This window comes from Delphinapterus leucas, chromosome 1 (assembly GCF_059928025.1).
Source record: "Delphinapterus leucas isolate spDelLeu-1000000601 "Yukka" chromosome 1, BTC_Dleu_Yukka2, whole genome shotgun sequence".
Lineage (NCBI taxonomy): Eukaryota > Metazoa > Chordata > Mammalia > Artiodactyla > Monodontidae > Delphinapterus > Delphinapterus leucas.
In genome coordinates, this window is record NC_143129.1 from 94421193 (window position 1) to 94448910 (window position 27718).

At 38.0% G+C, this 27718-nt stretch overlaps 1 protein-coding gene across 2 annotated transcripts in view; it reads right to left on the minus strand.

Annotated features, from left to right (window-relative positions):
• Positions 1-1843: 1843 nt before the first annotated feature.
• The window catches only part of GNAI3 (G protein subunit alpha i3), a 38921-nt gene continuing 13046 nt past the window's right edge, over positions 1844-27718 (minus strand). The window contains exons 2-9 of one of the 2 annotated variants that reach the window (XM_022584140.2): positions 20504-20546; positions 20247-20388; positions 15376-15533; positions 13217-13345; positions 9969-10098; positions 9249-9402; positions 4076-4289; positions 1844-3985 (exon numbers count right to left, since the gene is read on the minus strand). In XM_022584140.2, the coding sequence (XP_022439848.1) occupies positions 4099-4289; positions 9249-9402; positions 9969-10098; positions 13217-13345; positions 15376-15533; positions 20247-20388; positions 20504-20546 (947 nt within the window). In that variant the 3' untranslated portion in view covers positions 1844-3985; positions 4076-4098. Of the gene's footprint in view, positions 3986-4075; positions 4368-9248; positions 9403-9968; positions 10099-13216; positions 13346-15375; positions 15534-20246; positions 20389-20503; positions 20547-27718 lie in introns of those variants that run through there. The other variant, XM_089918481.1, reaches the window with a different exon arrangement.

Genomic DNA, 27718 nt, shown 5'->3' on the forward strand with positions numbered 1-27718 from the left:
AAAAAAAAACAAAAACGTATTCCCAGGACCTGGCTCAGACATTTTAATTGAGTAGAGTTTAGCCAGAGAATCTGTATGTTAATCTTGCACCTCAGGTATCTACTGCTGCATAATATTCCATATTATCTCTTATTCCTGAGAGACTTGAGTAAAGCCAGGTGTAGGCCTGACATAGTATCAGAAAATAACCATCCTGCCCTGATTTGTTCTGAAATATGCTTTCCTCAGCAGAAGTAACTCATAAAAGGTTATGAGAAAACTGGGGGTGGGAATGGGGATTTAAAACCTAAACAAAGGTAAAGGAACAAGGATCTTGACCATCCTGGAACTTAGTTCTCCAGTACGCCTCACTTAAATCTTTTACTTTCTAATAGTTCATAGTAAGAGCAACTTTCAGTTCCAGGCCTCTAAGCAGCCTGGTTTTCTCTTGTGTTTGGTGGCCATAAAGTTATACGGAGAGCTGTGGCTGGTCCAGGTCAGATCTCTGATTTGTACTTTGAAGTCTAAACTGGAACACAAAAATTACCTGGCAGTACTTGGAAACTGAGATAATTTTGTTCTTAAAGTCAGTGTCACATATGAAAGATTTCACAGGTAATATCAGTGAGTAGAGGGCTATTGTTTTTTGAACATCTAGAAGGGGAAAAAATCAAAGACAGGTTTTTAATTGGATAAGAGACTAACTTTCCCTTATATGTAACTGCCAATACAGCAAGGAGCTCTGCAACAGGAAACTCCAGAACTATGCTAAGCAAATGGATAAATATAAAAAGTAACTAGTGAGGTCAGGCAAGCAATGCCCAAAGAAAGCCACAGCTACAAATCAGAGAACAGTGGCCAGGATATAAGAATAACAGGTGGGCAAATAAATTAGAAGAACCAGCAGTTATTCCTAAATACTCCATAATGTGCATATAATAAAACACAAATATAATACATAAGAGAATAAAAAATAAACGAGGGAAGAAAACAGCTTTTAAAAATTTGGTCCATCTATTCTTAGAATGTAGCACCTTGTGAAAAATAACAACCCATCAGTATGATACACTGAACTAGAGGTTTAGAATTCAAACTGTCCACGGTGAAAAAGACATTTCAAGATCCACTTATGAATAACTGTAAAAATTCTTGGAATTTTCATGCCAGGAGGTGAAATCTATTGCAAGGCTGAAATTATAAGGTTAGGGAAGACTGGCCATTAAGGAGCAGAATACTTCCTCTCTACATAGAGCCTAATGGATGGCAATTCTACAGCCCAGAGTTTTAATCAGGTGGGGAAGATGTGACTGTCAACAAAATAAAGGTACTGTTACAATCCTTCCTGCTAGTGTCTGTTTACTGTTCGTTATTTGTTAAAATTTAATTTTCTTAGATGTGCTGATTTCTTAAGTGGTCCAAAGACTGGGCACCTAAATTCTGAAACATGATCCATCACAAATCTCCAGTATTCTCCACCAAAAAGACACAGGCAATTTTTCACTTCTTTGATTACAAACATCAATCCTTTTTCTCCAGGCTAATAGATATGAGGTTCCATTCCCACATTCTGGCTCTGCTGTAAGAAAAGACCTTTTAATTCAAAATATTGATACAATAGTGATTTGTAAGGCTGATGATCAGAATCACCTTCTTAAAATTACAGAATGCCAGCCCACCAGCCAAGAGTCAATCTCTGAGATGGTTCCAGGTGATTTTGACTTAAGGCATATTTGAAAACCACTGACTGAAACTGTGTCCCTGTGTCCTTAAGGAATGTGCATTTTGATAAATTATTTGGCATGGGGGGGGTAGGAGGTGATCCTCATGTAAACACAGGACAAATGTAAATGGTATAGAGGCAAAATTGTGGAGAACTACTGTTTTTCATTGACAGAAGGGCTAAAAAATTAACATATCAGACAGACATATTCAAATGAAAATACAAAATGCATTTCAAAGTATTAATTTTTTTGGATTATCCCTTATTTGTGTTCTCAACGCATTCCCATTAGCCCAGACTATAGAAAGACTACAGTTAAACCAACATTCTACCAGTTCTCATTTCCAGATGATCCTATATCACACAATACAATAAGGAAAAGATATATTCAAAATGAACAAGAACTATCCCTATTTACATTGTGGGCACAAATCAATCACCAATTGAAGCTGATAATTTTCTTTCTTTTAGATCCAGTTTTGCCAATCCTAAAAAAAAAAAAAACTGTTAGATAATACGGTTATACCATCTGTAGAGTTGTATTTTTCCCATGAAAGAAAAAAAAAAAAAACTACCAATAAAGGCACTGAAGTGCTGTGGCTTGCTTTCTGAACCAGCTTTGATGACCACCAACCATTTTTTTTTTAAAACTAGTGAAAGGTCACATCAAAAGATGAAATAGAATCCAATCCAAAAAGATCGGACCCCAAAAGGCACTACTCAAACTACTGATTTGGAATGCTCAAAATGCATTCTCTTCATTTGCCTTCCCCTAATGGACCATTCAATATTTAATGACATTTGCTGTACATTGTACAAAAGGACCTGCAGGCTGAGGTAAATAGAGCTCTCCACACAACCAAAATGTAAATCTGGAAAATGAGTTTTGACTGCATATCACTAACACAGATATGACATAACACGCTCAGTCAGGCCAAGATTCAACAATACTATTACACCAAAAGACTAACACCTTCAGGGAACCCTTCTACCTAAACCCATTCTCAGACAAAGGCCTAAGCACACAGCAGGGGCAAAAAACAACAGAAGAAAATACTTCCAGAAAGGACTAGTTACAAACAGGAACAAACCTGGACTCTTTACTCACCATTTTAATACTGCTGCCAACTATAACAGATTAAAATCTGTACACACAACAAAGTGGAAAAAAAGTCCCCAAATCAATAGTTTCAGCAAAAGAAGGTACTGACTAAGGATTACTACAATGAACATTGCTACAATAAAAACAATGGCAAACAGGGATTTGGCACCACGTTTACAAAGTAAAGGCATGCACTGTTAATACACTTTAGATGTTTCCCAACAGAAAAAGCCAATGGAAGATGGAAAACAAGGGGCATCTTTTACAGAACTCCCTATGACTGAGACGGACAAGCAAGAATTGAAGTGGTCAATTTAGCAGATGTGTAGCAGCAAAGTCACTGGTTCTGTTTGGAATTTAGCAATTTGCATTTCTAACTGGCAGCTGCCCTGGGTGCGTCTGTATCCAAGAAGCTGACTTTATCATACTACATCAGCATTTATCTAGTAATTTGGTAATCAGCATAAACCAGGTTAACCTTCAACCATAAGCTTAAAAAAAGAGCTGGAATCTTACTACAGAATTCTTCAATGTAATTACCATTTAGAAACCATAATGGTACTTTGAACAGGAATAGTAACATAAATTTCATCCAAAAAAGCTATAATTAGAGCCCCAATAATTGTAAAGAATTAAGTAATTATGGAAATATTATATTCTGACCATACCAAGAGTTAAAAACAAAGAGTTCCTACTAAGAGGAAAATTTTCAAGATGATCTGGTCACATCATGTGCATAGTTAAGACTGTTTGTGTTTTAATAAAGATTCTTTTACAAAGAAATAAAATTTAGTGAAGTTATTCTTCCCTTGATTAAAAAAAATAAACAACAAAAAACAACTTAAAAAATGAACTACTGGTGGTTTGTCGAGAAGGAAAAAAAAAAGAGTAAGCTACATATTGAAGTTCTGGAATGCAGCACCTCAACTTGACATCTGCCCTAAACATCTGAGATTGTGAAATCCAAGTGATGTCTTCATGATCAAATCATACTTTACAGTTGTTCCAATTCCAATGTCTGACTTTAGCATCTCATGTCAATTAAGAGTTCCCTAATACAGAAGATTGTGCTAAAGAGTACTAAGATTCTGCATGCCGCTGCCATTCCCTGGTCCCGTTCATGCTTGCAGCTGCCCAATGAGACAGCAAAAGAAGTCTGGTCTCAACACTCCACACTGTAATAACTAGGAAAGAAGAACATTTGTAATTAGAAAAAGTTTACAAAGTCAAGAGACATCAGTACAGCACTATAATTAAACTGTTCAAAGTTTTACCTTCTATTTAACATCCACACTCTTCAATAAAGTCCACATTCCTTTAAGTTGTTTTTAATGATGACATCTGTAACAGCATCAAAAACAAACTGCACATTCTTGGTGTCTGTGGCACAGGTGAAGTGGGTGTAGATCTCCTTGGTATCTTTTCTTCTGTTCAGATCTTCAAACTGGCACTGAATGTAAGCAGCTGCTTCTTCATACGTATTGGAACCTGAGGCAGACACCCAATATTCTCAGTTCAAATTGAAACAGCTGCTCGGACTCAACTGAGTCAGGCCATCACAATTTACTTACGGAGAGAGGAAATATAACACAGTTGAAATAAACAGATTTCTATTTTTCTATAAACATTACATGTTTCTTGAGTGCAGAATCTCATTATAAGTAAAATAAAATTATCACAAAGATCCAGGAAAACAAAACTTTAAGTTTCTTTCCCTTTTATTTAGACTTTTTAGCTAAAAAATCTAGAAAGCATAAAAGGAAACTAGGGAAGTAGGAAGATGCATTTCTAGAAGAACGTAACTGTTTAAAAGGTCAGAGAGCTTGTGCTCCTTGGAGTGGTGCTGAAACAAACAATTCAAAAGGGGAAGTCATGCTTCTTTTCAAAATCATTGCAATTTTAACAGAGCTTACTTAGCCTCAGAGCCTTAGGGAAATAGTTTAAATAACCAAAGGTACACCAGTAGATGCAAAAGGGAAAGGGGCCTGAACTGTATAGTTTAAATGGTGAATTTTATGGTATGTGAATTATACCCTAATAAATCTGTTATTTCTTCAAAGAGGGGGACCCAAAGTTAAACCCTATTTCAACAACATTGGTAATTAACACTCTTAATCGCCTGCTTCCTACACAATCTTATCTACTTGTGACTCTTTAGAACAGCCTTAGAAACTGTCTGCAGAGCCAGGGAAACTCAACAAAGACAGCATACACAGTTATTCCTGTGAACTAGGGGCTATTTTCAGTGACGTTAAGCATGACAAAAATATATCAACAAATAAGTATATAAAGATGACTAAATAACAAAGAAAAGCTTAAAGAAATGACTATTATTTAAACAGACTGTTTAAAGAACAGAAGGAAGATAGCTTGGTAGGTGCTTGAAATAGATTTACTGAGATGTGCAGAACCTCTGTAAATTAAAGGAGACAGATGTTTGAAACACGTAACACCAGATTTTTGTCTGGTAGGAACAGGTATTGATACTTGGGAAATCAGGACTGTGAGAATCCTTAAGAATGAAGTCAATGGAAGATAGGCTTGGAAGTTCACCCTACCCCCCGCCACCCAAAAATGGACATGATATTGAGGACTCTTTGCTATGTGTGAAGATTCCCAGCTGAAACATTAATGTCAATCCTTTACTTGTCTTAAGTAAGATTGTTCTCCCATTCTGAAACTTGGATACTTTCCATCAACTTACCCAACTCTCACCTCCCTCCTCCCTCTGAACAGATGACGACATTTCCAAACTCCCTAAGAAAACAGAGGCCACGGGGCTTTAAACTACATCTCAACTTTTTAGCCCACCACCTCACTTAAAAAGTTATCTATATCTGCACTTATTTGTATCTTTGGTCTTAGAGATGTCTTCCTTTTGATTCAAAATTCAACTGCTCCATCTATACTTTTTTTTTTTTAAGTTGAAGTGAAATTCACATAACATGCAATAAGTTTACAATACAGTGGCATTTAGTGCAGTCACATGCTATACAATCACCACCTCTCTCTAGTTTCAAACTTTTCCACCACCCCAGAAAAACACCCCATTCCCATTAAGTAATCATTCCTCATTCCCCTTGTGCCAATTTCCTAATAACCAACAACCAAACTGCTTTCTGTCTCTATGGATTTGCCTATTTGGGATACATCATATAAAAGGAATCACACAAACATAACCTATTCTGTTTGACTTCTTCCATTTAGTATAAAGTTTATAGGGTTCATCAAAGTTGTGGCATTATCAGTACTTTGTTCCTTTTTATAGCTAAATAATACTCCATTGTACAGATATACCAATTTGTTTACCCATTCATCCTACCTAGACTTTTGCTTCCTTCTTTTCCCACCTGCTTACAAATCTTGCTCCATCAATTACATCCACTTTTTGTAACTTCTCTTTTGCTGTAGGATCTTACCTCTAAGCTCATAAACATTTAAAGATCTCTCCTTCCCCTGTAATCTAAGCTGCTCAAGAGGAGGCTACACTTGTCTTCATTTCTTCACTTCCCACTCAGTAACTCACTGGTCCTGGCTCTGCTCTCATCATTCCACTGATAATGCTCTCCATAACAGTCAATGATCTCCTGGCTGCTAACTCCAGAAGCCATTTTTTCAAAATGTATTTACTTACCTGCATATGACATTGTTGACCACTCTTCACTATTTAAACTCTCCTCTTAGTTTTTGATACTTTGGCTTTCCAGATTCTTCTCTTTGTATCCTATACAAACCTTTCTTTTTCTCCTGCCAATAGAGGCTGGTATTCACTCCCACTCTATTCTTTTCTCTCCTCATTCTATATCATCACTCTAGGTCATCTCATCCATTTCCATGTTGTATTTACACATGATCCCAAATCAATATCTGTTACTAACCTGTAACCTCTCCCCAAGCTCCAAGGCCACATATATAACTATCTGTTAGATATCTCCATCAGGATGTTCCATAGATACTTCAAAACCAACATTCCTAAATATGAATTCAGATCACAGTACTGACACCCAATTAATACAGAGCTCTGAGAGTACCTTTGACTTGTCCCACTTCCTTACCCTAGCTACACCCTTTCACCTTACTATATAAAGCATTTACAGTGTCTGCTCAGCTAAGAAGAGGTCCCCTTTCCTAGAAATACTCAATTCTGATCTAAAGGTCATAGTGATACAGCTCTGGCACTCATGTTTGTGTCCCTAACCTCATCTGATTGAACTAAGGGTTTCTGCCTGACTTAACCCTGGCCAGAATCTCTCTCTTTTAGGGATTTGAACCTTGGGCCAAACAATCCCAGTCTAGCCTGGTCTTTTAAATGGAGGAGATATAGAAACTGTGGCAGGGCCATCTTTTATCACATAAACTGAGCAGCAGAGAAAGTTGGTAACGAAAGAGAGAAGAATAGAGAGACACAGAGAAGAGAGAACAGAGATGGGGAAAGAAGTGCTCCCAGGGTTCTTGACAGTGCTTGCAGGGTTCCTAATTCTAATTGCATTCTTGAGAACTGTCTGCATTCTTGTCCTTGACTTCTATGATATATCCCTGTATCTTCATCAAAAGTTTCTATTTGCATCCTAAGAAAGTCCTCACTAATTCAACTCCCCTACTATCTATCTTTATTGACATCTATCACATTATCTTTCTAAATCAGTTTCTACTACATCATGTACCCCAATGAATATCCTTCAATAGCTCCCCACTGTCTCAGCATGGGATACAATGCCCTCCACAAGCATCCTTGCCCACTTCTCCAACCACTCTTCCCCACCACTTTAAGCTCCATCAATACCAAATACCTCCTAGGTTTCAGAACAAATCATGTCATTTTTAACTCCATATTTTCATATATGCTGTTTCCTCTTCCTAAAATGTTTTTATTCCCCCGTCTGCCTGATGATTTACAGTTCATCCTCTTACTATCTTACTCCAAGTGTCATTTCCTCTAGAAAAAGACTACACTGATCCCACTGAGGTAACCCCTTCTTCTGCTCTTCTATTAATGAACATTTTACACTAAAATGAAATTCTTCAAGTGTGTCTCTCTCTTTCTACAACTAATGTCAGTTTCTTGAGTGTAGTAACTACACCTTACTCTTGTATTTTGTGAATATACTTATACAAAATTTTGATTTTTATCATTCTTTATTTGCCTCAGAAAATGAAGAAGACAAGGATTAATCTCCAAAATTTACAAGCAGCTCATGCAGCTCAATAACAAAAAAACAAACAACCCAGTCCAAAAATGGGCAGAAGACCTAAACACACATTTCTCCAAAGAAGATATACAGGCTGCCAACAAACACATGAAAGAATGCTCAACATCATTAATCATTAGAGAAATGCAAATCAAAACTACAATGAGATATCATCTCACACCAGTCAGAATGGCCATCATCAAAAAATCTAGAAACAATAAATGCTGGAGAGGGTGTGGAGAAAAGGGAACACTCTTGCACTGCTGGTGGGAATGTAAATTGATACAGCCACTATGGAGAACAGTATGGAGGTTCCTTAAAAAACTACAAATAGAACTACCATATGACCCAGCAATCCCACTACTGGGCATATACCCTGAGAAAAACCATAATTCAAAAAGAGTCATGTACCAAAATGTTCATTGCAGCTCTATTTACAATAGCCCGGACATGGAAACAACCTAAGTGTCCATCATCGGATGAATGGATAAAGAAGATGCGGCACATATATACAATGGAATATTACTCAGCCATAAAAAGAAACAAAATTGAGCTATTTGTAATGAGGTGGATAGACCTGGAGTCTGTCATACAGAGTGAAGTAAGTCAGAAATATATATGCTAACACATATATATGGAACTTAAGGGGAAAAAAATGTCGTGAAGAACCTAGGGGTAAGACAGGAATAAAGACACAGACCTACTAGAGAATGGACTTGAGGATATGGGGAGGGGGAAGGGTAAGCTGTGACAAAGCGAGAAAGAGGCATGGACATATATACACTACCAAATATAAGGTAGATAGCTAGTCGGAAGCAGCCGCATAGCACAGGGAGATCAGCTAGGTGCTTTGTGACCGCCTGGAGGGGTGGGATAGGGAGGGTGGGAGGGAGGGAGACGCAAGAGGGAAGAGATATGGGAACATATATATATATATATATATATATATAACCTATTCACTTTGTTATAAAGCAGAAACTAACACACCATTGTAAAGCAATTATACTCTAATAAAGATGTAAAAAAAAAAATGAGGAGGACAGAAATATAAAATAAACACAGTAAACTCAATTATGTCTGGAATAACACTTTAGACTTAAGGGGTCTTAATCACATGCTTAATGTTGATACCACTACCAGTGAACACTCTCCATAAGGAGATACACACAATGTTCAAAACAAAAGACAGCTGTAGGAAGGTCACTAAAGTTTTGACTCAAGATGTATACCTCTGACGAAATCTTTCATGATCCCTTACCTGTGTATTCTGGATAACAGATAGTTAACGGACTCCTCTTTATTTTTTCCTCAAAAAGATCTTTCTTGTTGAGGAACAGAATGATCGAAGTGTCTGTAAACCATTTGTTGTTACAAATGCTGTCAAACAGTTTCATGCTTTCATGCATTCGGTTCTAAAAAAGAAACAAAGGATGATAGGTCAGTAGCAAAAAAGTAAAAGTAGATTAACTGTTAATGAACAACAGACCAAAAAGATTTTTTTTTTTTTTTTGGGCGTGCTACAAGGCATGCAGGATCTTGGTTCCCCAACCAGGGACTGAACCTATGCCCCCTGCAGTGGAATCACAGAGTCCTAACCACTGGACCGCCAGGGAAGTCCCAGACCAAGAAGTTTTAAAAGTGCTGATGGGCAATCATGAAAAGAAGTCAGACACTGATAACACAAAAGCTGAGTCAGTCCTCATTTTTATAATTCTTAGAGGTTGAGAGGTGGGAATAAGGACTGGCTAACAAGAGGACTTAATCCTGCCCACATACTCAATGTGCTGTTCTATCTCGTAAGTTTAAGAGGGCATGGATCAATATTTTGAAAAATCTAATCACACTGACAAGGAGAAAAATTAAGGATTTTAAGTTTTGGTTCAATGAGTAAATGGATGAACAAAGTCTTCCTAAGAGCTATTTTCCGTTTCCTGCCTGCATTAGACAGGCCTTTTATTTACCAGAAGCTCCAACATACCATCTCCTCATCCTCAGCCAGAACGAGGTCATAATCACTGAGGGCCACGCAGAAGATAATTGCTGTCACTCCCTCAAAACAGTGAATCCACTTTTTTCGTTCTGATCTTTGGCCACCTACATCAAACATCCTGAGTAAGGGGAAAGAAAGCACAATTTCAGCAAGGTCATGCACACACACATCTCCCTAAACTGAACTGGTTAGGGAACTTCCCACTATTGCATATTCAAAACCCCATTTATAATAGAAAAGACAAACAAGGAGCAGATAAAATGTAGTCAAAATAATTATCTGTGGTTAAATGTAAAAGAAAACAATATGAGAGAATAAAATTTAGGAACAATTAAAATTCTCATTTTAGATAAACAGTTGAGCCTCTTCACTATCAAAGCTTGTGTCAGATGTGCCAAAAGTCAGCAGAGTAAGCACTGAAATGGATTAAAGGAAGGAGGGAAAAAAGACAGGAAAAATGAAGAGCTGAACAATACAACTTAAGATAGTAACAATAACTAACATTTACCAGACACTAAACATCTTAAAGTACATTAACTAATTTAACCCTCATAACACTCCTGTCAGTACTATTATTATCCCCATTTTACAGATGAAGAAGTTGAGGCACAGATATGTTAAATAATTTGCCCAAGGGAACACTACTAACAAATGGGGACTGGAACTCTAACTCCAGCACCCAACCTGGTACCCACAACACTACTGTACCTCTCAAAAGGGTTTATCTCTCTAGCTAAAAAAAAGAACAATAAACCCCCAACTTGCATTCTACTTCCATAACTCTACTGACTCAAAACTTTGTTTTCCTTACTTTTTGTTTTTTTTTAAATTAAGGTATAATTGAGATACATTTTTCTTTAAGGAAAACATTTTAGAGACTAATTACAGAAAGAAGTAAATTATATTTTATGGTAGGACTCTAAGAATGCAATACCTAAACACAAAATTTAACCAATATTTGCCAACTCCAAGTCTTATTTAACCTAATTAAAAACAACAAAGCCTCAATGGTTCACACATTTTATGTTCCACTTCAGATCAGTTTTAGACCACTACTCCCTTCTGGGGTGCTTACTTGATATCCTGAGTCAACTGCTGAACTTCTGTCAGCAGTGTCCTCATCTACCACCTATAGTAAAAGGAGGACCTGCACGGCTTTGTTTTTTAACTGGTACTAGGGTCTGAGGAGGTATGCATACAAATGGTTAGCTACTCTTAAGATATATATTTGATGACAATGATAAAATGTTTTAGGGTTAAACTCTGCCAAGCTGGTTCAGTGTGTCAGATCTACAGTGACTAGGGATCTATTTCCAGAGAATTTTCCCCCTAGAGATTGAGAGAGATAAGACACAGTTGAGTAATTTCTCAATGTATGTTTGAAAGAGAACAGTCATCTCATCTCTTCATCACCCAACTTTTTCTTTTGGTCTTTTGATCTTCCCCAGTTCTTTTCAACCTATAGTCCTGACACCTGGAATGAGGCAATCACAAGTTGGCTCTAATACAAGGTCATATTATAGGTTTTAAGAAAGCTAACATCACATATTTCACCATGGACCTTTCAAGAGCAGAAACACACTGGTATACCATAATTTGAATTTGCTCCACCATTTCTTTCTATAAAGTCCATAAAACTGGCAGAACACTGTGAAGTTCCCAAAGTGGGCTTTTCGCACATATTAACATTTACAGTATCATTCACTAACAGATCAACATTTTATAGACATTACCTCATAACTGAGAGGCAAGTAAGCAATTACACAATGCCTTGCATATAGGAGATGCTCAATAAATGTTTGAATAAATGGATAGTGGTTTTGCCTAGAGAGAAGAGGAAAAGGAAGAAGTGATAGTACTTCATAACAAGATATCTACATGCCAACAATAAAGTGGGTGCAGCACCTTAATTATATCTGGCTATTGATCCTGACATAAAATGACCAATAGGAATCACCTAACTAAAGATCAATCTATGACATCAACAAAGAAGTTTCCCACACTAAATAAATGAAGGTCATGACATATAATTATGAATGGATTACTAATCTTATAGCACGCCAAGAGACATCTCACTCCTACGGTTTCATGGGTGATAATCCATGGAGACTCTGCTATTCTTGTTAAATAAATTCATCAGTACTATGATAAGCAGCTCGTCTATTCTAAAAATATTCAGCTGAACTGCTATTTTCCTGCATCAGGTTTCAAATCTGTTTTGGTGTATTAAGATTTCAAGACCTCAACTAGTATGTAGTAATACCTAAACTCTGTGTGGGTTTTGCGAAACCTAAGAAGCAATTTTTTTCAGAGAAAAAAAAATTGAGAGAATCTGAACTAGAAGTTACATTTGCATGCAACAATGCTGAATATCACATTCTACATACAAGCATAATGAAGTAGCTAAAAAGGACATCATATACTGAAGGGGGAAAGTTTACTCCTAATCTCAAAGGTCATAAAAGCAGAAAACAAGAACCAAAAAGACAGTTCTATTATTTACAAAAGACCATTAACACAGAGACAAGCTGAAGTGTATTCTAGAATTACTAGTGCTGATGAGAAAATCCTCTGTATTAGAATACTAGAATCTTCTCTCTCTAAAACAATAATTGTTTATATTATATCATACCTCCACAAAATACCTCTATCCCTAGATCGATATTCCATTCTGTACTGTATTAAGAACTAAGTTGTGCATGATACTGTGCACAAATCGGTCAAAGGCCATGACAGTATTAGCTTCATTCCAGTAAACTGAGAGAGAAGTGCGATCCAGTAAGAAAGGATTGACACTGGTGAGAAAAGCATTTCTATTTTAATATCAAAATGTCAGAACAAAGCCATATAAACTAAACCAAAACACTAGCTTTCTATCCTTTTAGTATTGTTGTTACGCTTCACATTCAACACATGTTTTGGCGATTCCAATAAAAAAGCAGCTGAAAATAAAATTAAAAATAAAATAAATTGGTAACCATATGATTACTTTTATTGATATGTAAGTTACAATTTAATTTTGAATTTAAGTTCTTCCAAATGGAAAATATACTTGATGCTATTTGGAGAAAGAAGAAACGTTTGGGACCCCATTCAGTTTAAACAAATACTGGCTAATGAATATAAGTTTCTAAATCAAAGAATACTGCCTACAGAAATTTTACCCTGATTAAGAGATACTAACTAAAGGAAAGATATTTGTGTTTGGCATATCTAGAAAAAAGCTAATGACTTACTTGAAGTACAGGTCTTTGAAAGTGAAATGTGTTTCCACAATGCCTGTGGTCTTCACTCTTGTCCGCAAAACATCTTGCTGAGTTGGAATGTAGTTGGTTTGGGATATTCTATCCAAATCATTTAGGTAACTAAGTAAGTAAAATACATATTTATTTTTACTTAATGAAGCCAACCATGTGCACAGCAAGTCAACAGACTAAACTAGTTCCTTGCCAAAAGCAGGTTCTGAACCTGTCACTGAAGTAGCAGAACAAATCAGATCTTCAGTATCACAGAAGATAATGAGAAAAAAATGAACCTAGCATAGGACAATTAAAGTAGGTTTTATATACACTACACAAAAGTGGTTTTGGGCTTCCCTGGTGGCACAGTGGTTGAGAGTCCACCTGCCGATGCAGGGGACACGGGTTCATGCCCTGGTCTGGGAAGATCCCACGTGCCGCGGAGCAGCTGGGCCCGTGAGCCGTGGCTTGCTGGGCCTGCGCGTCCAGAGCCTATACTCCGCAATGGGAGAGGCCACAGCAGTGAGAGACCCTCGTACCGCAAAAAAAAAAAAAAAGGTGGTTTTAATTCTACCAAAATTAAACTGTGAAAGCCAATTAAAAACAAACATAAAAAAAAAACAAACATAGAAATGCTATTCTTAATAAAGATTCCTGAAATTTAATACTAAATCAACTGTGCACTGCACAGTACAAAAACCTAACCAAAACAAAAGCCCTCAGACATTTAATGGGTCATCTGTATGTTTAAACATTTGCTAGGACATTAGAAAATGCTGTTTGAATTACTAAAATTAACAAGAACTACTTAGCTCAATAAGAATGAGTATTCCTGTTTTCATTCATGAAACAGAAAAGTTTACAGGTTTGTTTTTTTTTTAAATCTAAGCCAAAAACTAATACCTACAAAGAAACTTCATCTGTTCAGTGGAATAATTTAAAAACTGCTTCAAAGCTAAATTAAATTCTTCACAATTTCAGGGCTCCCAAAGATTTTTTTTTAATAGGTGATACCATAATAAGTGAATTTTTAATGATTTTCTATAAAAATAAGTACCATCATTAATGTTAAGGAATCAGTCAACCTCAGATCAACAATTATGGAAAAAAAACTCTATAAATCATGTGTCTTCAGGTGTAGTTAGAGGATTCAGAGCTTACTGAATGTATGTTAAAAGAAATTACAATCTAGCTTGATGACTACTGGGAGAATTATTTAAACTACCAACATCTGCAACTGAAAAATATTATTGAGATGGGCAAGAATCCTGAAATGTTTCTAAAGTCAAGTTTTCATTTAAAAAGCTAAGTTTTTCAAATATCATTTCACCTTTTTATAATAATTTGAGCTAGAATAATAGGAAAAGCAGGAAAATATAATATTGGAGAAAATACCTTAACGCTTAGAACTGCCTTCATTTAGTACGGAGATGGATACAAGTAAAAAGAACTTACCAAGCCCCCCAAAAGCAGGTTAAGAAAAAAACCCCACACATTCTGAATATAGGTCTTATAAATAAACACACTGTAAAAGAAGCAATATAGGACAACATGTAATAGCTTCACAGAAGTATTAATTATCAATACAAATTCTCTAAAACTATGTAACCCTAGAGAATTTCCTTAACAAACAGATGCTTCAACTTCGTTCCAAGACTCAACATTCTCTTTCTATACAAAGCCTACTATTGTGATCTGGCAAAAGATTTATAAGTGGTGACTAGTACCAGAGAAATCCATAGTGCAGCCCAGCCACAGAGAGTTGTGCATGAAAGGGATATCACAATTTTAATTTCCCTTGCTAGCTGGCAATCAATGCAAAGCCCTTATGCAGAGGGAACCTACTGAGATGGAAGAGATCCAGGACTCAGATGCAATAGATTTCTCTCCTCTTTCACTTGTTTACTATAAATGACCACGGAGCTACTTTCATGATGCAAAGTCTCCCATTTACACTCCAAGAGGAAATACTTTTCTCCAAATCATATAAAATGACCAACGGCTCTATAACCCTAAACTGAAACAACCTTTATAAAGGGATCCTACAGAATTCTAAGTGTCTCTTCCTTAAATATTTCCTTAAGAATGGGCACTGAACTTTCACTAGGGTCACCAAGTTATTTTCTGTTTTCATTTCACAGAGAAAAATTACTTACTATGAAGCAGAATCATTGAGCTGATATTCCCTGGATCTGCTGAAGCAAGCCTGCACCCCACCGTCTCGCCATAACCGTTTAATCACTCCTGCTAATTCTGGAGTCATGACTCCTTCTTCCGCACTGCCAGCTAAAACAAATAATTGCCGGGCATCATCCTGAAGAAAGCAGTTAAAGGAGAGAGACAGATGATTCTCCATTTCTTAAAGAATTGACAAGAGTCTCTTTAACACACACACACAGATATACATTATATGTTATATTACTTAAAAGAGGTATGAAAGAGGCCTTTCCTGGCAGTGCAGTCTGAGAGAATTTACAATGAAGTCTGTCCCCCTTCTCTCTCCACTACAGTTAGAAGTGCAGAGCAGAGTTGAAGAATGATTTCACTCCCACTACCACTTCTTCACATACCACCATCCCCTGAAAAGATCTCTTCTGACTGTCCTACAAATCCCCATCCTGGTTACTCATGATTTTTTTAAAAAATAAATAAATTTATTTATTTATTTTTGGCTGCATTGGGTTTTTATTGCTGCGCACGGGCTTTTCTCTAGTTGTGGCGAGCAGGGGCTACTCTTCGTTGTGATGTGCAGGCTTCTCACTGTGGTGGCTTCTCTTATTGTGGAGCACGGGCTCTAGGCGCACGGGCTTCAGTAGTTGTGGCTTGCGGGCTCTAGAGCGCAGGCTCAGTAGCTGTGGCGCACGGGCCCAGCTGCTCCGCGGCATGTGGGATATTCCCAGACCAGGGCTCGAACCCGTGTCCGCTGTATTGGCAGGTGGATTCTCAACCACTGCACCACCAGGGAAGCCCATGATTTTTTTTTGACAGAAAAAAAACTGATCTGTCTGTGAGACAGGCACATGTAACACATCCCCATTCTGTTAAAGGAAACCTACAGGGTTTCCCTGGTGGCGCAGTGGTTGGGAGTCCGCCTACCAATGCAGAGGACGCAGGTTCGTGCCCCGGTCCGGGAAGATCCCACAGGCCGCGGAGCAGCTGGGCCCGTGAGCCATGGCCACTGGGCCTGCGCGTCCGGAGCCTGTGCTCCACTATGGGAGAGGTCACAACAGTGAGAGGCCTACGTATAGCAAAAAAAAAAAAAAAAAAAAAAAAAAAAAAAGGAAGCCTACAATAAAAATAGAAATGAAAAGACTAGCACATAAGAGGTAAAGTCTAAACACGTCAAAGGGAGTAAAACATTAATCAAATTTAAGGAAACTGTTCTCTTTTTCCTTCTTAATCTCAGAGGAACAGGAAGAAGAAGAGACTGAAGCATTTAAGGAGTCTGGAAATCTAGTAGGGGAAATAAACCCCTAAGGGAATAATTCAGTCTCTACGCTCCCCAAAGGTATAATAATCCTCTAAATGAGAGAGAAAGGCAGAAGGAGAAGAAAGTAACACAGAGATCTGATCAAAACTTCGTGAGTCACAGACATAGCTTTATAAGTGGTGACAGTTTTTTTTTTTTTTTGCGGTACATGGGCCTCTCACTGCTGTGGCCTCTCACGTTGCGGAGCACAGGCTCCGGACGCGCAGGCTCAGTGACCATGGCTCACAGGCCCAGTCGCTCCGCGGCATGTGGGATCTTCCCAGACCGGGACACGAACCCGTGTCCCATGCATCGGCAGGTGGACTCTCAACCACTGCGCCACCAGGGAAGCCCTTGTTACGGTTTTTAAAACTAAGATATGTGAGAGGTAAAGAGGTCAGAAAGGGCTGAGAATTGTGATTGCTTTGCTTTATTCTACCCAGCACTACTTGTCAGATAGTTTATAAAAATAAACATAGGTCTCATGGGATGATTTTCCCACCTCAAATCTAATATTTATCTGCCTCAGGAGATTTCCAAATAACCATAAAAATGCAACTACTAAAGAAAAACATATACTGGGTAAAGAAGATTTAAAGGGGGAAGGGGAGCAATCAATTGTATTATAAATAGTCATTAGGACAATAAACTAGCACGCAAAAAGCATTTCAGACCACAGGTGAAATTGCAAACAAAAATTCCTAAGACTTGTGTATTCCCAAAACTCGTGCATCCACCTAAGCAAAAGAAACCAAAACTAACCATAGCGCACTCCAATTAATTTTGCCGAATCCAGGATCTTCAGCCTTAATAGATTTTGCTGAGTAATATTCTCTTCCTTTGAGATCCTTTCCAGTATTCTTCCTAGGAATACTTTAGACCCAATCGTCTCTAAGAAATTTCATCTAATATCTATATTCCCCTCGTCTCTTTTTAGAGATAAAAATTTTTGATAAAGGAGCAAATGAGAAAAGCTGAAAAGTTACACAAACTGGCAATGTACTCAACAGTGGGCATGTCCTTCTACACATATGGAATAGTACTTTATTTAACATTTAATGACTTTATAGTCCCTTGGTTCTGAAATTTGATCTATACACATGTAGGTATTCAAAACCTCAATAAGTATTGCTTTGTTTTTTTTAATACCATGATTCTAATTTTAGAAATTTTTAAACAGAGAGAGAGCTACTGCTACGTATTTTTGCTGTCCTGACTTTGTAAAGTTTTAGGACAAAACATTTTTCCCTTCCCACTTAACCCCTTCTACAGACCTACTCCTGCTTGCCCATAATAAACCCTCTTTTACAGGTCGATAAAGAGGCCCCTCTTTACAGTGAACTTCATACCTCCACCCTTAAGCAGATATGAAAAAGCAACCTATCCCACACCCAGCTTTATGCTTTTCTATTCACTCTCCAGACAACTGTAAAAAACTAGAGGAGGATAAAAGAGGAGCTATAAATATAAATCCTTACATATGAAAAAGAGAAACTTCAAAAACAAGGTTGTAGATTAGGATGAGTGAATGCTGGAGGGCTAGGCTAGGTGATTCAGGAGGCCTGAAAGGAATTAATAATGCCAACTGCATCTGGTGACATGGGAGTGTTAGGACCCAGAGATTAATGATACTGATTTGATAAAAGAGAAATGAAAGGAGGAGGGATACTATGGTGTGAATGTTTGTGTCCCCCCCAAATTCTTATGTTGAAATCCTAATGTCCAAGTGATGGTTTTAGGAAATAGGGCCTCTGGGAGATAATTAGGTCATTAGGGTGGTGCTCTCATGAGTGGGATTAGTGCCCTTATAAAAGAGACCCCAGAGAGATCCCTTCCCCTCCTGCCAAGTGAGGACACAGCAAGAAGTCTGCAACCCGGAAGAGGGCCCTAACCAAACCATGCTGGCACCCAGACCTCAGCTTCCAGCCTTCAGAAGTGTGAGGAATAGATTTCTGTTGTTTATAAGCTACCAAATCTGTGGTACTTTATTACAGCAGCCTGAACAGACTAAGGCAGAATATGACAACTACATCTGGTGACAAAGGAATGATAGGACCCAACGATTAATAACAACTAATTTGATAGTGGAAAGAAAGGAAAGGAGGAGGGATGGCCAAAAGGCAGAAAGGCAGTCAGACAGAGGGTGAGAAGTCAAAAAGGAAGAAACTAAGAAAATAAGTAAATAACTGAGATGGAGAAAAAGCCAACAAAGAGAAGGAAGAGAATAAATACAGTATTACTAACCAATTATTGGATACAGCAAATACAACAGAGAAACAGAGTTGGGTGATAGGAAGGAATGAGAAAAGGGAGGAAAAAAGTAAGAACACAAGAAAGAGCTGGTAGAAAGAGGGAGGAAAAAGGAAGAAGAAAGGCAGCTGCGAGAGGGGATAGAAGGAATAAGACAAAAATAAGAGTTTGTTTATTCTTGCCTTAGCTATCACATTTTTCCTGCTCAGAGGCTTAGAAAAACAGTCTCTGATTTTTTGTGATATGGAACCCTTTTACAAAAACGTAGAAGTCATGCCCCACACATTCCTCTTCATTTCTTCTTTTGCTCCTCTTCTCGCCAATCATTTTACAACCCTTACTCTAGCTGCCCTTCCTTTATGGCACCTCTAGTCTTCCTAATCTAATACTATCCAATTAGAACCATCCTTCTATTATTTTTCCCTCCAAGAATTTCCTCACTTATTTACTGAATATTAATTTACATCTGAGAAATTGAGAGTTGCTTAGAAGAGTTCCTAAGCTACTTCACAGACATATAGGCTTTGCTTTTCCAGGCAGTCTCTCCAAGTCACTTCCCTTTATTGCCCATAGCACCTAAGTATGACACTGAACACAGCTGATGACTCTCTTAGTTCTTGGAAAGCGTTCTATACATTCCCAGCCTTCTCCTGGAATTTAGCTGATGATGATATAAAAAATCACCCACTTTCATTTTGGCTCTCTCCCCACTGCATCAAACATCCTAATTTATAAACTAGACCTTCAGGGCCCACTAAGTATTATAATCAATCAATACAACTTTTGAATATCTGACATGTGCAAGAATTATACTAGGACATGGTATAATCCAATTCTATAGCCTATAGTACAACATAGTATAGGGATATAGTTATTCTTGAATACTGGAAATTTGCCTCTAAAATTGAGACTTAGTGTTCATGTCCTTACCAAGTTTATTCTGCGACACTGATATTTGCCTTTAATCTCTACACCTCAGAAAGCAGAGCTCCATATCATGACAACCTCTCTTAGATTATTTCAATTTACTACTACAAAAGTCAACAGTGCTGTAAAAGAAGCAAGTGAATAAAACAGTTACCACAAAAACCTATAGTATATCCACAGAATCCCATTTCCTAGACTTACCTTTGTGGTAGTAATCTAATATCTCTTAAAGTAGATTGCTAACATGTCTCAAATGAGCAGACAGTACTTTACTACAACTTAGCTTGTTGCCTAAATTTATTTCCCTAACACATGAAGCAAATTGGGCTTAACTGCATTTACTGAAAAAGAGCAAGTAAAGAGGAAATGAGATACACTTACTGCTCTGGCAGCTTCCCCAAAGTCAATCTTTAGCCGTCCCATGGCTCTTATGATTGCAATGATGGACTGTATAGTATTGCTGTAGACAACTACTTTATATTGTTTACATTCTTCCTCTGAATAGCCATCCTCATGAATGATTCTTTAAAAAGAAGAAAACCACAAATCATTACCATGGACCTAAAATGAAAAGACACTATGGACTTTTATGCATTATGAGTAAATGTAGTTTTACAAAAGACCACGTTCCAACTTACTTCATCTGTTTCACAATGGTGCTTTTACCAGATTCTCCAGCACCTGAAACAGAAGAAAACCAGACTTTGAATTCATCTGTAATCCAGCTCAAAAGTATGAAATCAACATAAGTGATAATTCTAGATTAACAGAAACCACAGGTCCTAGGGAAAACTTTGGTGAGGTTTTCTATCTATCAGGAAAAACTACAAAGCTTCTCCAGTAGAGATTTTACTTTATATAACACAGCAACCAAATATAATTCACTGAAAGTGTTCCAGGGCCATCTTGATTATCACTTGTGTAACGTAGGCACTCTAAAGGAGGTACGGCAACATAAACACCTCTAGGAACTCATCCTCTACATCCAGGGTCCCCAAGCCCTGGGCGGTGGACTGACAGCAGTCCTCAGCCTGTTAGAAACCGGGCCGCACAGAAGGAGGTGAGCGGCGAGCAAGCGAAGCTTCATCTGCCTCTCCCCACTGCTCGCATTACCACCTGAACCATCCCCCTGCCTCCCCTCTGCCTCCCGTGGAAAAACTGTCTTCCGTGAAACGGGTCTCTGGTGCCAAAAAGGTTGGGGACCGCTGCTCTACATGAAACATCATGAATGACATAGACACTGAACACAGGCAAAAATGAAATGAGTTTTTTGGCTTATTCACTTTTATTAATTCCTCTGTCGACATCCATGGACCTAAGAAGCAGCAATCCTCTCAGCCATGAGACTAAAGAGTTCACAACGGAGGAGGCATTGTCCCTATCACTTTTCCACTGTATACACCCTCAAGACCACATTTCCCTCCTCAGCCAGCTGGAATCACTTTAACAACCACAAATGTCAGATGGGCCCCCTGAACTCCTCGACATTCCACCTGCACTTCCTTAGTCAACTCATTCTCCCACCTTCCAAGATGCCTATCTGACACCACCTCCTCTCTCTCAAACCTTACAAACCCCTACCCACTCTGACTCTCAGCTAATGATCCTGCCACCCTCTTCCTGGAAAAAGTAAAGCACTCTGAAAAAATTATTTCATTTTCCCATAACCAAACCCACCAATCTATCTGCACCTCCATTAATCTCTACCTTTATCAGTGGATGAACTAACTATCTCTGCCAGTGTCTAAGACTAACGCTGGAGAGAGTTCACAATTGGAGGCTGCACACTTACCCACCTCATTTTACCTATTCAAGGTCTTGGCTGCTACAATTGTCCCATGTCACTCAAATATCATCAAGTTTTCTCTACCCACTGGGTCACTCTCTTCGTTATACAAACTTGCTATACTATCCATCTTAAAATCAACACAACCACACCCCATTTCCTACCTTTCCTTGACTCCACAAATCTTCCTCTAGCTACCACTCCATTTTCTCTCTTCCTCTTCATAGCAAAACCCCTATGAGTTGTCTATATACATGTTCTTCAATTCGTTCCCCCAATTCTCTCCTTAACCCACTCCAATCAGGCGTTCACACGCACTACTCTACCCATTTCTCAAAGTCTCCAACAACTTCCATCTTAACAAATCCAATGGTCAATTCTCAGTCCTCATCTTACTCAAACTCTCAAGCAGAACTGGTCCAAGTTGATGACTTCTCTTGAAATATTTTCTTCTGATGACTTCTCTTGAAATATTTTCTTCATTAGGCAAGCTTCTGGATGCAACATCCTACTGGTTTGACTCCTACCCCACTCCTTCTCAGTGCCCTCCCTCCTGTCTCTGAATTCTAAAGGTTGTATTGCTTCAGAGCTCCCTCATTGGACCTTTTCTCTATCTAAATTCATTCTCTAGGTCATCTCATCTAACCTCATGGTTTTAAACACCACTCATAAACTGATAAGAGTTAACAGCTAGTGAGTACTACATGCCAGACACTATTCTAAACACTTTACTTGTGTTAACTCATTTAATCCTCACAATAGCCCAGTGAGGTAGATATTATTACTATCCCCATTTTATAGACAGATGACAAATTCATTTGTCCACCACTACATAGTCAGTAAGTGGCAAAGCTGAAATTTGAATTCACACAGGTTGGCTCCAAAGCTCTTGTACACTGCCTCTGTGCTAATGATTCCCAAATTTAGATCTCTAATCTATACCCTGGCTTCTAACCTTGGCTCCAGATGCATATATCTAAATTACTTACCTGATAAATCTTATATTTCTAGTAGACAACTCAAACTTAAAATGCCCAAACTGAGTTACTGCTTCCCCACCCTTACCCTCAAACAAACCCTGCTCCACCATGTATCTCATCTCAGTAAACGACTTCAACATTCACTCAGTTGCTCAGGCCAAAACTGGTAAGTGACATGTAGCTAACATACAGATGGAATGTGGGTGCCGGGACCAATATGTATACTGAATTAGTAGAGCTTAATTTTTAAAAATAGAAATAAATATAGCTCTAACAGTTTCTTCTTGCACCACAATGATCATGAGCATACTGGAAACCATAGACCTAGATCATTGCAAAAGCTTTCTAAATGGTCCAATGCTTTAGACCTCACCTTTCCTATGGTCAGTTTTCCACTCAGTAGCTGGAATGAAGTTTGTAAAATGTAAATCAGATCGTGTCACAACCCTGTCCCAAAACTCTCCTATGGTGTCCAATTACACTCAAAATAAAATTCATGGGCAATAAGGCCCAATATGCTCTGGCCCCTGTCTACCCCTTTACCCTCAACTCCTATTATTCTCCACTTCGTTGTCTTGCACTTGTCAGACCAGCTTTCTTGTTTTTCCTCCAACATACCAAACTGGTTCTCAATGAGCTAGATCCTGTCTCATGATCTTCACATTTACCATTCTCTCTGCCTGGAATAAGTTTTTACAAGATCTTCTTCACCCAGGTTTCTGCTTCCCTCAGAACAGTCTTCCCTGACTAATCTATCTAAACAGCCCCCACCCAATCACATTCTCTCCCCTTACTCTGTTATATTTTTAAAAGCACATATCACTTCTTCACATTAAAGATTTCATCTCCTATCTTCTCCACAAAATATAAGCTCCACGAACATTTATTTAACCTCGTATTCTCAGGGCCTAGAACTGTGCCTGACATAAATTGGTTACGTAAATATTGCTGAACAGATGAATGACTATTGTTCAATAAGAATGATCCTTTATTAATATTTCTCAACTCTATCAACCAAAAACGTTAGTTAAAATAAAGTTCAAATTATTTTATAATTTCAAACATCTACATTTTTAGAGAATCAAAAAGGACATTTATATATGATTTTACCTCTGTTCTTATAAACTTAAGAACAGAGATTCTATCAATTATCACTTAATTGATAATCAGGGTAGCACTAAAACAGTTAATATTCAAGTAGCACACAAAGAACTTCCTAATGACAGTGTGAGAAAGAAGTGATTTCTCCCATGCATATCTAAAAAAAAACCCTAATGATTCAATTTTGAGGAAGAGAATACGAAAGCATACCACTTACATTTAAAATAGTCTATAACACACAATTCCCAGATTATCCCATGTTAGCAGCAACTACAAAATTAACTACAAAAAGTAGAGATTAATGAAGTAATGTGCACCTTCTTTAATATATTGAAAACAGCATTTCTACCATTGATGTTGGATTATTTTGAGTGAAATAATAAGTTTATTAATCTCAGAATCAATTTTTACCCATCTCATTAAGTTCTACCCTATGAAGGTGCTGATTTAAAAAAAAAAAAATTTTGCTCTCTCTCTCTCATGTTTTTCCAAGGCTCCCTGATAAAATGTCAGTTTGTCCTTCTCTTTATTATCACACAACATATATTCACCCAAGTTTTTATTAGGCATCCAATTCTATCTCTTAAAAGAAAGCACCTCTTACTGACCACAGAACTAAATACAGGATTTGTTTCAGTGGGTGTACCATAGCATTTCATACAAATAAAGAATGAATTGCTTTATACCAAGCCTTTGACCCATTCAGCTTCTAGATCACCATGAAAAGTGCCACCATCTTACCTTCCTTCCAGGTACGAAATCTAAGAGTCATCTGGAACCCACTCACTCTTCTCTCCTTACATCAAGCTGTAACAAAATCTTCTTCTTATGCATTTCTCAAATTAATCCTTTCTACTACTCACACATCTGAGCCTGACGTATACCCACTGGATGTTACTGCTGCAATTTTCTCAAACTTCTAGCTCAAAGCCCCTCTTCCCTCTCATGATCTCCAAATGGCACTATTAAAAAAAAAATCAGGGCTTCCCTGGTTGCGCAGTGGTTGGGAGTCTGCCTGTCAATGCAGGGGACACAGGTTTGAGCCCTGGTTCGGGAAGATCCCACATGCCACGGAGCAACTGCGCCCATGTGCCACAACTACTGAGCTGTGCTCTAGAGCCCGCGAGCCACAACTACTGAGCCCATGTGCCACAACCACTGAAGCCCGCACGCCAAGAGCCTGTGCTCTGCAACAAGAGAAGCCACCGCCATGAGAAGCCCACGCATCGCAACAAAGAGTAGCCCCCGCTCGCCACAACTAGAGAAAGCCCCCACGCAGCAAAGAAGACCCAATGCAGCCAAAAATAAATTTTTTAAAAAAACATCAGTTTACCTAATAATTCTCCAAATTCTTCCAACATTTTCTATAACCCTTTCTTATTAGGTCTGAACTCTTTATTTTTACCTCAGTCCTCTGTGCTCCACTGCTTCAGTAGTATGTTCTCTCTCTAATAACTTCTCACTCTTAGGTTTTCCCCAAACTGCTACCCTTGTCTCACCCTCCTTCCCCAATACACATGTGGTGCTTGAAACTTCCTAATTTTACGTACATCTTTTTATGTAACTTCCTTCAAAATTCATCACAAGTTTAAGGAGAGATTCATTTGCCCATCTTCAATCTTCAATAATAAGGATATAAAGAATGGAATAGACATAAAGGAATTGCAAAGACAGACTCTATGGCTTGAAGAGGAAGGAACTGAAGATGATTTTGTAAGGGAGAAGGGGTGGAACTGGGCAGGCGATAGGACATATAGGGAAGAATAGTCTGAAAGGCTCCAGAGACAGGAGGGAATGGGATCAGTTCGACTTAAAAGATTTATCCTTAAAACGATATGTATCTAAAGGATATCCAATATAAATAGGAAAAAAGGATGAGAGCTAAAGCTACAGAGATTTTTGAGAGAAAAGGAAGACAAGTAGCTAAGTTAGATGGTCTTGTTCTCAACAAAAGAAACAAGGCAATCTGCAGAGAATAAAGCAATGGAATTAATTTAGAAAATCATGTTATAAACAGTCAAACAGAACAAGAAAGAAATGTGTGTACAGGTTAGCACACAGAATCACCAATACTGTTAGACAAAAAACAATTTACCAGTTTATATTCTACTGTAGAATCACTGTATTTACCTAAATATACTCTAAATTTTATTTTTAAGGAGCTCCTTGAGAGCAGGTACCATATCACAGGCCCACCTATTTCTTCCCATAACATATACTACATTATGAATGTGAAAAACAAGAAATGGTGATGATTTCTTTGCAAGATTTTTTTAAGGCCAGTGAATTGCTAGTATAAATTATTATATATGAGTAAACACATTCAGCTCACATACACACTGATTTTAAAAATTTATCCTGAAAGATGGCTGACACTCAAAACCACAGTGTCACTTGATGCCTCCTCTTTTTTCTCTCTCATTTTGACTAAAGAAAACTTAAAGCCAGCCCAAAGAAGGTACATGAGTATATTACACTCTTTCATACTTCTGTACCATCAGGCATAATGAATTTCCTCATCTGTAAAACAGGGGTCAATAGAAGATTCTTAGAACAGTGCCTAGCACATACTAGGTATTCAGTAAATGTTAACCAGCCATTATTTGTGAATGCTGTTTTCTCTGTTCCAAGTACCACCAAGTAATGTTAAGGCCCAAAGTGTTTAATTTAATAAAAACTGCTTGGATACTGATGTTGGTCCAAAACCTGAGTAGAAATGGTATAACTACTTAGCTGCTGTCTCACAATAACAATACCATGGATAGAACCTGGATTCACACACTTAGTCAGCAACTTATAACCTAAAAGCTACAGCAAACTACATCAAAGCATTAGTCATTTTCTCTGCCCCACCCTGAAGAACAAAAACACTTTCTTCCTTAGATCTATTTTCAGCCCTAGATACTCCTGTCTGCTACCTCTTCTCCCATACTTCTCACCCATCTGCACCTCTGCAGCTTTTCCTTTAAGTTTGCCCACAGGTCTCTGCACCACTACCTCATGTACTAGTAGTTATTCCAGTGGCACCTGAAACACCTCCTTTTCCTTTTAAATACTTGTTTCTGTAGAGATGTCATGAAACTTCTAAAAGGCCAGGATTATAACTACAGCACACCCCCTTTTCTAGAAGTCTCACAGCCCCAATATGCCACTATTTTTGGATAACCCTCTAGCCAGTGCTAGACAAACACATGCTCATGGTCTCTCTACAGGCCTGCAAAATCAGATATATGGGAACATATGACTGCAATAGGCACAGATCAGCCTCTCTCCCACAGCAGATTGAAAGCTTAGTCAGTAACTTTGATTTTTCTTTCTAACTTATTTTCACCTTTCATTTACAACTCAGGCACTTAAAAAGATTTTTTAGTTAGGGATACCATGTAGGAACAAACTCTATGGAAGAGGAAACTTTGGTCCTAGCTCTGCCATGACTAGCTTGTGACCCTGGGCAAGTCACCTAATTTAATACCAGTCTCCTTACACATAAAATGTGAAGGAGTTTGGCTTAGATGTGCTTTATGGCTGCATTCTAATATTCGATGATTATAATTATTATAACGCTAAAGGCAGACTAAATCTCTAATTCTGACACACAGAGGCTTCAAATCAAATCATGGAGCCACATCTTCCTATTAACCCAACAATCCACAATACTACCATAGTACAGTGATCAGCATGTTCTTCAATTATGCACTACTGATCAAGAAGGGACAAAGAGCAGAAAGAATTAGAGTGTAGCAACAGTAAGGAAGTTAAGAGTTGTCTGGCAGCCAAGCTCCTATATTCATGCTCAAGGATATTCTATATACAGTCTTAAACTAGCAGAACATTCAAGTTAGATTGCTATTCTTAAAAAAAATATGTGAATATCTATAACTAAAGATCACAGGAGCACAGTTCCTGCTATTTCCAAAAATAAGATTATCTATTGTTCCCACTGATTCCTTTCTATTGAGGTATAAGTAGCTAAGATAATAAAAACT